A 12,115-nucleotide genomic window follows, 5' to 3' on the forward strand; every position below is an offset into this window, starting at 1 on the left:
CAGAGAGATATTGAAATCATTTTCATTTTGTACTGAACACCACAACTCTATCCAGAATGCTACTCGTGTATCTTTTTCTCTGGAAATCATCCAGATATACATACAACGGCACTTACAAGGTATACCATTTAATTTTGTTTTCAAAATTATCAACTGTATCAACTTCTAGATTCTTAGGTTTTTTTTTGTCGAAATAACCATGAATAAATAAATAAAAAGCATAAAACTCTTCTCTTTTTAAAACAATTTCATTAAGCATACCTCCAGGAGTTGCTTCACATTTTTTTCACGAACTTCGACGTGAATTTTCCAAACAATTTCTCAAACATTTCTTCCAGTTAAAATCCAAAATTCTGCAGTTAAGCACAACCAATCATTTTGTTTCTCGCTAGTAAAGCGAAGTTAAATGTTTTATTCATTTGCAATTTTATCGATTCTTTCAACAAAAACAAGAATCACGATAAACAGCTGAATTCTATTTTCCTGTTCCGCTGGAAAAACCTACCGTTTACAACCTTTGCTTCAACCCAAAATGAAGCGCCAAGATCTGAAAACGTGAGGCAATACATTTTCGGCACGTTTTTTCGGTTGCTTTATTTGAATGATTGTCGGTCTTCTTCGCCAGAACACCGGGAGCTATTCCTTTACGTGATGGGGGAAACTTCCATTGTGCTAAACAGCAGCAGAACACATGCTCATTTTCACTCCTCGTTGAGTTCCACTTTTAAGCAGGGCACACACATTTTTCCATCTCATTCCGCGCCGCACCCCCGACGTATAGAAAGTAATAAAATGAGTTTTTCCAAGAGCTAACACACAGCACAGGATCGGCTGAAACAATTACGACGGCAGTGGTTGGTAAATTATTCAAATACTCTTGAGCATTTTTTAACTTGGCTGGCTCAGTTCGGGACTATGAATACGAAATAAGTCTAGCGAACCCCTCGCCTCTGGGAAAACAGGGGCATAGCTGTCAATTAGGGTTGCTTTCCATCTGGTCTTTGAACAGCCCTCTCATTAATTGACACGAAACGGGTGGACCTATTTTCCGATGAACGCCTCAACGCGACCACGGTGTACTGTTTTTATGCCGTGCAACGCGACTAAGTAAGTAAGGGGGTTTGGCTATGGGACGGAAATGAATCAATCGTTCGAAAACAGGGCCTGCTGCCATTTTTCCAAATGCATGACTTTGATACCTGCCCACCATTAAATATTAAACAATGGGTCGTTTGGCTGAGCGTTTTTTTGTTTTCTCTGCCAGCGAAAAAGAGTTTTACTTCGCTGGGAGGAGATTACTTTATAAAAATAGGAAAGCATGATTTCACTTTTTGTTCCATAAGGACCTGCTGATCGTATATGATTCTTTTTAGAACGGGCGACATTTCCACTCAATGATAAACAAGTGAGCGGCTGGATAAACTTTTTTGACACTTTAAAAGACTTTCTTCTTGCTATGGTGACTGAAGTGAGAGAACTCCACGGTCGGATACAGAGCACTGAAATAAGCACGTATGAATTTTTAATGGCATTTTATAGACAGCGACGTCGCCGATGGTAAGCACTTGGTTATTTTTTAGGCTACCAGCTGAGTGCTTACATTACGGGACTTCTGTGCTGAGACTGCTTAATATTAAAACCTCGTTATGATAGCGGTGACGCTGGTAGAAAAAATGATGTATTGTTATGATGATTATTTTCTTCAATCGAGACAAGAAAGCTCGTTGGAATCTGGGACATGATGAAAATCGATAGTACTATAACGTCTACCACCAAACCAGAGTTGGAAAAAACATCAGCAAAACGGTCACTTTAAAAAAAACGAGTTATTGTATGGAACGTATTATTCAATTATCTTATGGCATAAGGTTACTATTCATTGACTATTCGATGAATATTTAAAAATCTGAAACATCAAACCACTAAAAGTTACCGATTCCTTCTAAAATAGTAGTAAGTAGTCCAACATTTCATTCGCTCCCTTAGGGGCGATCCATTAATTACGTAAGACAATTTTCAGGGTTTTTCAAACCAACCCCCCCCCCCCCGCCCCCCATGGTAAGAATTTTTGTATGAAAATTAAAAATAAATTGTATGGCGTGTAAGAAATCCTAAACCCCCTCCCCCCATAAACCCTTACATAAATAATGGACAGCCCCTTAGAAGTCTACTATACCATATACAGTGTAGGTATATATATTATATATTATACACCTTTGACGAAGAATATTCGTGTCTAAATTTATTAATATTAACTCTCTCTTTCCCGATTGTGCTACTTTTCTCAGAAGTTCCTGTTCCCAGAATGACCCTTTTCCACGAATGACCCCTTTTCCAAGATTGCCATTTTCAACGATGTAACAAATAATCTCTAGTGACAGTGTGTGGTGAACTTTGAAGAACACTTTTCTAGACTATTACTAATCAAAAGAAGAAGGTATTTGATCATTCCCGACTAAGCACATATTGTTAAAAGTGCTGACGGTAAAACTCAACAGAACCGCCAATCAAATAAAGATGAGCAGTTTCTTAACCACCTGTATGATGTTATGACAAAAAAATGGATGTCAACAAGGGGAAAGGGCTATTTGGAGAAATGGGGTATTCAGGGAATTGGCGTTCATTTACGTATCGAGATGTGGAGAGAGAAATCGTATGCAGAATGAAGGGACCGAAGCAATCATCGACATAGGGAGAGATATCGAGATGTGAAGAGGCGATATCAATTCATGAAGATAACAATTCATTTTTTTTTTTCTTAAATTTCTTTATTAGTATCATTCCTAACACAACATTCAATTTTTATATCTCGTTGTTCTGTGTTATTAGGGGATTTTTTTTATTTCCGTACAAAGTGGACCGAAGGGTCTCAGATTTTCATGAAACTTTTTGCACATGCAGGGCTCATCAAAATATGAATAAAAAAATGAGAAAAATTCAGGGTCGCTTATTTTCCCGGAAATCTCAGTTGGATTTTTTTTGTTTTCCTCTGACACTACTTACTTTGAAAAATCATAACTCAAGAACGAACCATCCTAGAAACAAAGTTTTTTTATGAAAACGAAAGCAAATTTTCTCAGGAATAAAAAAAAATAACCTGGAAAAAGTTTTCCACAAAATTTTCCACCGTTGAGAAAATTCGTAAAGAAAAGCCGGAAAACAATGTTCCAATTAGTGGAAAACTTTCAAAAATATATTTTGGAGAAGGTAATTTCATAAGCTTTAATCGCTGAAATTTTTGAAATGTACTTTTTTATTCGTTTTTGAGTTATGGCCAATTTTGTGAAAAATTACCATATAAGCTTTTCTTTGAAAACCCATATTTCAATCGAGGCATCGGAAAAACAATTTTTTTTTTATCAAAGCAATTGCAAAAAAAGATATGGGATAGGTTTAAATGAAGTATAAGTCGGAATGGATGATATTTTTCATGAAAAATTACACCACTAAGAAAAACTGAAAAAAACTGTTTCTGTCTCAATTTTTCATTACATTGAAAAAGGATTCTTTCTTTTCTATGGAACAAATAAGATTATTATTATTTTTTTAATTTTATTTATTCAATTATTCAGTATATAACATACATTTTCAGCTTAATACTATTTATTTTTTCAACCGGGAAGATTGTCTTTGGCTGCTAACACCAGAAGATTTTCGTTTCTGGTTAATCATAATCATGCACTTCATGCAGATTTTCATCTTTTCCGTAATCCACCGAACTCCATTCGAATGAAACTTGGTCATGAGACCATGGCTAATTGAGCGTAAATTTGTCCTTACTGATTTGAGGCCGTCCATTCCGAAGGGGTTACAGCATAACGAATAGTATTCGTAGTATTGAACTTTGTCCATTTCAACAGCCTTGGTAATAACGAGAAATATACAGCTGACAACACTTGCACTTTCTCACTGCTCTTTGTTAGTTTTTTGGTAAACTTATGATTCTCAACTTAAATATATAACGGATTAATCGTGGCAATAGAAGATTGTTACGATTTTTGACTGAAATTATTAATTATTTCATTTGACATTTGTTCCAATGTTTCAACATTGGATATTCTATGTAACTCACTGATACTATACCAGGGAGGAAGCTTCAGAATTATTTTCTATTTTTTTTTTTTGAATTCTCTGCAGAGCTTTCTTCCATATTATAACAGCTAGTCCATATTGGTACAGCATACAACATGGCTGGCCTGAAAATTTGTTTGAATATCAAAAGCTTGTTCTTAAGACAAAGTTTTGATTTTCTATTAATAAGGGGATAGTGGCATTTTACATATTTGTTACATTTGGCTTGGATGCCCTCAATGTGATTTTTTAATGTTAAATTTTTGTCTAGTATGAGCCCTAGATACTTAACTTCATCTGACCAATTTATTGGACCGCTCTCATCGTGACAACATCCCAAGTAACAATTCAATAACCTTTCAGCATTTGTGCTAATTTATAAGGGTTTTAATAGAGCATTGAGTATGCTGTTCACTCTACTAACGACATTTGTTGACGATATATGATCTTCCTTATTCTCTTGCTTTGTGACTATTTTTGAAACCTTTTGTAGACAAATATTAAAAGCAATCAATGCATGGTTTTGAAATAAAATTTATCGCAGCGTTCTATGCTTTCATAAAACCGTAGCGAAAAGCAATGATAAACAACCTTTATGTTTGTTTATTACAACAATGATAAAATGTTTCATAAAGACGTTTTTTCTTCATAAATGCTTCCATTAAATCAAACGGTTTAACCTAAGACCGAAAACCATTTATGGGTGCTCTTTACTCTACAAGTGGTGTTCAAAAAATACACTTTTACTCCACCTGAAAAACGAAATAAGCAAGATGGACTCGCATAGAAGCAAACTTAAGAAAATAAAAACGAGTGGTAGTTTCAAGAGGAAAGTAAGGCAAAATTTTTTGCGTATATACAATGGCGATTTGACGACCCCTCACCGGTTGAATATGTTATCAAAAACAGTGCATCAGTTTGAAGACGGTCCCGATTATTTCAATTCCTTGGAACCATCATCTGTTGCCGCCGAATCATCCATGGAAATTAAAGTGAACAGAACAGACAATTATTTGGAAAATTCGATTACTGTTCAGATCAATGACAATCGAGAATACCCGGATTTTGAAAAGCATAGTGTCCACATTGATGAAGAAAGCGCAAGTAGTTTCGAGAATGAGGAACAAGATCTATTCTGCACAGATATGATGCAAAATATTGATTTGCTGAATTCTCTTCGTACCTGGGCTGTCACTTTTAATATTAAACACAACGCTTTAAAAGAATTGTTAATAATTCTCAACAAGCGGCTATCAGACGTGCTTCCACGAGATCCTCGTACTCTTGTGAGGACTCCACACAGTGTTTCGATACAAAATGTAACGGAAGGACAATATTGGCACCATGGACTGAAATATAGCATTGAAAAGGTTTGTTCTGATGTCTCGGGACCAGTGAGTTTGTCACTAAAAATAAATATTGATGGGCTGCCTATTTATAAAAGCTCGAAGGACGAATTTTGGCCAATTTTATTCAGCATCTATGAAATGCCTCAAATAAATCCAATGATAATTGGAATCTATTCAGGAAAACGCAAGCCTGCTGATATTATCGAGTTTTTATCACCGTTCGTTGATGAAATGGAGGATGTTTATAAGAACGGAATCACGGTAAATGGTCACAAAATTTCTGTCTCTGTGAGATGTATTATATGTGACTCTCCCGCTAGATCATTTGTGAAAGGTAAAGACATTATGTTAATTATTAGAATGTTATAGTATAATACAAATTCAGTGACAAAAAATAGTGATCAAATGCTGCTTTTCCTTGCAAAATGCTCATGTTTGGCTCAGCTTCTGGTAAAAAGAAGAAAAAAAAAACAGATTTTGATTACTAACTTTTGTCACTGACTGTAGTTTTAATCACATTGTTTTTCGCTCGGAATTAAATATTTTGTTCTTTTTTTTGTATCATAGGAGTTGCAAACTTTAACGCACAGAATGGTTGTCAAAAGTGCACGGTTGAAGGAGAATATTCCCACATATCTCACTGCAACTATTACCCTCAAATTCGGTCAGATTTGCGAACTGACCGTGGATTCCGTGATAAAGTGTATGGATATCATCATAAGACAGATTCACCTTTGCTGAGATTACCTTTGAACATGATCGATGACTTTCCAGTTGGCGATTCTCTCCACTTGATTGACTTAGGGATCATGAAAAGGCATTTGATAGGATGGAGAGATGGCAACATGGGCAATTACAGAGCCAAATGGACTGCTAAGACGACTGCCGATATCTCCAAACGATTGAAACAAATGAAAATGCCAGCAGAAATACATCGTTCTGTTCGGGGCCTGGATTGCTTATCACACTGGAAAGGTACTGAATATAGAACATTTTTCTACTATTTATCAATAGTAATTTTGAAGCCCGTTCTGCCATCAGACATATATGAACATTTCTTAGTACTTTATTGTGCCGTTATTATTTGTTCATCAAAAAACTATCAACATTTGTTGGATTTGGCTCACGAACTTCTATTGCACTATTTAGACATTTTTAAAAAAATCTACGGCGAAGATTACATGACCAGCAATGTGCATAACTTGAACCATTTAGTGGACGATGTTAAAAAATTTGGAGTTTTATCTGAATTTAATGCCTACCCGTTTGAAAGCAAACTTTGTCAAATCAAACATATGCTAAGAACAGGAAACAACACTCAATCAAAACGTCGGAAAAACTACGAAATGCAAGATCCCAGCATTAAAAAACCAAATTATTCGAGAGAACAGAAGTCATGATCCTGAACAGCTTGAGTATGCCAGAGTGGAAATGAATAGTTATTCGTTAAGCAATGACAGAATCAATAAATGGTTCTTGACGAAGTCTGGAAAAATCGTTGGAATGAAGAAGGCGCAGCAGGTGGAAAAAACTATCAACATTTATGGTTCATGTCTGAAGCAAACTGGTTATTTTTTCAAGAAGCCTTTTCTTTCTACTCGTATCAATATCTACAGTTCAGACTGTGAAGAATGTTCACCACAATTTTACAACATTGATGATATCAAATGTAAAATGGTAGCCATCCCTATTCACCAATCTGATAAATTTGTATTCATCCCGCTACTGCATACTCTTTAGTGAAAATTATCATGTAACAGTAGAGTATTAAATAAATCACTATTCAAATCTGTTAAGCATTGAATGTATTCAATTTCAATATCATTCATTAGAATTTGTATGTTCTTCCCCATTCCAGGAACTTACCTACTAAGAACTAGCAAGTTCTAATGTCTTATATGTAGCAAAACTACCCGGTACACGTTATAACACTTATTGCACTACAAATTGCTTATGTTTTGTATCGTCCAAATTATTCTTATTACTTGTGTCTAAATTAAAGAATAATTAAACATATAAACTTTATTCATTCCGACCAATCAATACAGCCAATAATGCACAAACAACTGGAACACTTTAAACAATAAAAGATTTCAATTGCCAACTCAACTTGTAAATTTCACTTTATTTACTAAACCAATACTTAAACCGACCATCACCAAATTCCTATTTAATTGTTTTTATTCCTCTGATACAAGCACTTCAAGTAAATTCTTTTTTTAAACAAATCGAAAGAAAAAACAATCAGTCCGTGAACCACCGGTTGGGAAACAGTGCTATACTGTAAGTTCGTTTACAATTCGGAGATAAGGCTGTTTGAATAAGTTTTCGAGATTCAAATCACAAACCAACAAATCCGGAGCTATTGATTATATGTAATTACATTTTAATATTATTTCGGACATTATATTTAAATATGATTGCGGTAAATTTAATGGAAAATGTAATTTGATGTAAGAGTTAAAATACACTTATTTTTACCTGGATTCATTTGAATTGTAGGTATTAAAATTAATTCAATTAGTCACTTAACGCTTTCCATGTATGTTTGTATACATGGTTGTGACGTTACTTTAAACTATTCGTCAATAGCAGCATTATCTGATTCGCTTACTTTTGGAACTTCCCCTCTACGTGGCTTGTACTGCAAGTTGCTAGGGCGGTTCTTATGCTTCGATGAAGACTTTGAGTTCAGTCTTGCCTTACTGTTTTTCATTACGGAGTTCTGTTTGATCTTCCGACTTTGACGCTTGCTCCTGCGGGAGCGGGTGACGAGGGCAGGATCAAGCATGTCGCGCGTCGGTCGAGTAAAGTGAAAAAGTGGCGTGATCGTTTAGTTCTGTTTGATCTTTCGACCTTGACGCTTGCTCTTGCGAGAGCGGGTGACGAGGGCAGGATCAAACATGTCGCGCGTCGGTCGAGTAAAGTGAAAAAGTGGCGTGATCGTTTAGTTCCGTTTGATCTTTCGACCTTAACGCTTGCTTCTGCGGGAGCGGGTGACGAGGGCAGGATCAAACATGTCGCGCGTCGGTCGAGTAAAGTGAAAAAGTGCCGCGTCCGATTAGTTCCTTTTTGATCTTTCGACGTTGACGCTTGCTCCTGGGCAGTGCGTCAAGAAAGCCCGAGCAGTCGTCAGTTGTTTTCCCTCTCGGGTCGCGCACCTGTTTTCTCTGAGTGCTTTTATATAGCCGAGCAAACGAGTGAAGCTGAAAGTGGATTGTTGCTGCTCAAGGATGACGGATCAATTGGTGAGCTCGTTTCATGCTACTATTTCTAATCTTTAAAATATGTATGATTGCACCTTTAATCGTTACAACGGTGAGACGTAAATATGATTTTTCAACAAACTATGAAAGGTTCGTCACTGTGAGTGTCGACATAAACTCTGATTCATAAATTATTTATGTCTTAATTTTATTTTTTTTTTCAAAAAACCTTCTTTCTTTTACCTTTATTTTTGTAATTAAAAAAATAACTTTGAATGGTTCGACACTTCGAGTGTAGACTTGCGAAAGGTTCACTTTATTCAACATACTTTGAAAGGTTCGTCACGTCAAGTGTCGGCATAATTTTTCTCTACATAGATATTGTTTATATCAAATGAAAATATTATATTCACATATTAGCATGTTTATATCTCACCAATAATTATTTATCATGGTCTAATCGCTTATCAAAGTGAATCCTGTGACCCAACGATCCTCCCCATTAACAAACATCCCTCCCAGTAACCTTTGTGGAGATGCAGAGGCAAACACGGTCTCCAAATAGCAAAGGTTACACACTAACATTCCTTCCCCCAATCCCACCTGACTGCAAGGACGTGGCCGGCGCCGTTATTGACCATGTAAATAGAGGCACTGAATTATGCACACTGAAGAAGATTATGGCCAATCCCAGCCGATCTTCTAGTTGATTCTTTGTGCATTTTCACTGACTTCGGTCAATCACGGAATAGCAACCATTGATATGTGTAGTCAGTCTAAGCTAAGCTAAGCTAAGCTAAGTCTTGCCTTACTGTTTTTCATTACGCGTTTGAAAAACTCGTCGCACTTAACCTCAGTGAAGTCCTTATCAGCCAAACGGACAAGTTTCAAGAACAAAGAACGGAAATTTGCGTAGAATTTCAACGGCACCTTTCCACAAATTTCGGGATGCGTAGCGGACTGGGAGTTTGATGGGTTGTTCTCGTCAGTTAATTTTGTGTGTCCTGTCCATGAGCATGCGTGCATAAACTCCCGAGTGATGAAATGGTCAATCAGTTTATAGCAACAATCCGTACCAGTAGCCTTGCCGTCTGTTCCACAGATGAAGCCCATGCTTGCTATGTATTTGTCCACAACTTTGGCTTCTTTCAGACTCTCTTCCAAGGCATTCAACTTGTCAACCGAGTCCACTGGTTCGAATAAGTTCTTGGCTGTATCTGTTGGTTCTGGATTCCTTATGATATCATATTCCATTAAATAGTCGACACCAGCTTGCAACTTCGCAACGGCTTGCATAATCCTCATCTGATTATTAACGATTATCTGTTGATTCTCCAAAAGCGTTTGGTGGAATTCGTTTGGGCTGGTATTTGGTTGATTATCCTGGGCTTGTTCCGGAGAACAAACAGCTTGAGATCCGTTAGCTTCAGTAGTAAACAGCATGATTGTTTCAGTGGGCGTATTTTCGGCCTGAAATAACAGAATCATCAATCTATTGAAAGAACCAAGCTTCTGCGACTAATGTCATACCTGATTTTGATCATCATCCGTACTTATGACCTCATTCGGATCAATCTTTTGGCCGGGGATGAGGAATACTTCGTTGAAATCCTTTACAATGTTTTCATTCCGGCTTGTCTCGGGAAGGGCTTTTTTCGAAGGATATGGTGATTGAACCACTTCGTCGACCTCCGTATCTGAAACAGATTCCATCCGTTCCAACTCTGTCTCTGCTTCAGCGCGAGTCTTGAACTCCCTTTTTTCACGCAATCAATTTTTTCCCACTTTGGTGAGGGCACGGAAAACTCGTCAAGGGAAAGCTTTGCAACTGCATTTTTTCTTGGCCAGTGCAGTACTCCGTTATCCTCCCATGAAGACGGAATTACGGTGAGGCATGTTTCGCCCCGTTCTATTGTTTGTACAACTTTAAACGGCATTGTTTCGCCACAACAAATTATTATACACGAAGCACATAACAAACTTTAGATTTTAGTCGTCTGAATGACAGATGTTGCTTTGGCAGAAACCATTTAAGTCCGGTGCACACGAGCGCAGCGCGATTTTTATGCGGCGCGAAATGTGCGTTTAGTTTATGGTGTCTAATTTTTGAAAGGATGATGATAGTATGACGAAATATTGTCAAAATGGCATAGTAACCCTTCCTCATAAATAATGAAATTGAATGCGGGCAAAAAAGGGCAATATTTGTAGCGGAGTAATTCGTCGTACGTATGCACCGAGCTTAAGGATAACAAGTATATGAAAAGCTTTTATCGCTGCTACCTCAAGATCGTTAAGCTTGCAAATTACCATGATGAATGCTGATCCTAGGTATTGTAACCTTATAGATGCTTATGCGAAGGTAAAGTATCCTTGATTGCAAAAATATCAATTTTTACTCGAATGAATATGCAACCGCCATGTTATTTGCATTCCAATGGTATTTTATGCTATCGAATACTCGCTCCTGTTACGTTTTATTTCATTGACTACTGCTTTATTCGAATCTCACTGTTGAATTTGTACAAAAACTTCACTGATATTGTTTAAACAAAGCATACGAAAATGTTGTGTATCAAATTGGGAGAATGCTTGTTCGATTTCAGAAGAAAAAAATATATAATAATAACTTATTCGGTAGGGGCATTTATTTTTTCACGTTTTCCAAACATATTACACAATAAATTTAATCCGGCACGTATATTTTGAGCCCACTTCAACAATAATTCTGCATGCAACATATTCTGACATAGTCATTTACATTTATTTTTGCGAGTTGGAGTGAAATAGTTTTTGAACTAATACATGAAATGAATTTATGAAGGTTGATTGCAATTTATCAATTCAAAAATGATTTCATGAATGTTTTTTTCAGAGGAAGCAGCACGTATCAAGGTAAGTTGGTATAGGAAAGGTTATTATAAATGCCAAATAACTTTTATTGTGGTTTTGATATGGTTTCTAAATGATTGTTGATGCGTTCCTCATCTAACCCTTTCGTTTCCGTTCTGCCTTGGAACGGCTCATAAATTGACTCTTCATAACCTTCACTAGAGTGGGCCAACTAGGCGGATTCTACTCTACCTGACGTTTTGATGTAATCAATGCAGATGAAGATGCCTTTGCTAGGGTTTTATGAATATTGATTTATGAGAACCTTGCAGTAACTAATAAAACTAAAAATGTTACTTGGGATGTCTACTTGATTGAGACCTTCAAGTAAAAGAGCTTTTGGTTTATGGGGGAATATTATAAGTTGAGTTTTCTAATGCTTCAGAAAAAATCTTCCATATTTCCAAGTACAATCGAAGCTCGTTAAAGCTTGAAAAAGATTTAAATGTTATCACTATTCTCTATAACGACATTTTTCTATTACGACGGTCCCTTGTGATGTCACTTTAACAAACTTCGACTGTATGAAGAAAAAATATCTAAACTTTTTTGCAATCGACTACAGATGACACACTGACTTCGTCCTTTGGCGGAGAT

The 12,115-nt window shown here is 36.5% G+C and overlaps 2 protein-coding genes across 3 annotated transcripts in view; both read left to right on the forward strand.

Moving 5' to 3' along the window:
* LOC5566198 (T-cell leukemia homeobox protein 3) overlaps positions 1–12,115 on the forward strand; it is a 113,203-nt gene that overhangs the window by 79,821 nt on the left and 21,267 nt on the right. The window lies entirely within an intron of this gene.
* On the forward strand, positions 5,353–7,312 carry LOC110679553. The gene is made up of 2 exons (XM_021854484.1): positions 5,353–5,754; positions 5,988–7,312. Exons 1-2 carry the CDS (start codon positions 5,559–5,561, stop codon positions 6,818–6,820), a joined length of 1,029 nt encoding a protein of 342 aa, XP_021710176.1. The 5' UTR covers positions 5,353–5,558; the 3' UTR covers positions 6,821–7,312.

The sequence above is a fragment of the Aedes aegypti genome, chromosome 1 (genome assembly GCF_002204515.2).
Source record: "Aedes aegypti strain LVP_AGWG chromosome 1, AaegL5.0 Primary Assembly, whole genome shotgun sequence".
Lineage (NCBI taxonomy): Eukaryota > Metazoa > Arthropoda > Insecta > Diptera > Culicidae > Aedes > Aedes aegypti.

What these genes read in the sequence shown, in the direction of transcription:
- LOC110679553 (XM_021854484.1), top strand. Translation starts at nt 5,559, where the DNA reads ATGCCTCAAATAAATCCAATGATAATTGGAATCTATTCAGGAAAACGC. An exon ending in CGCTAGATCATTTGTGAAAG is followed by an intron (nt 5,755 to 5,987) that starts GTAAAGACATTA and finishes TTTGTATCATAG; the next exon opens with GAGTTGCAAACTTTAACGCA.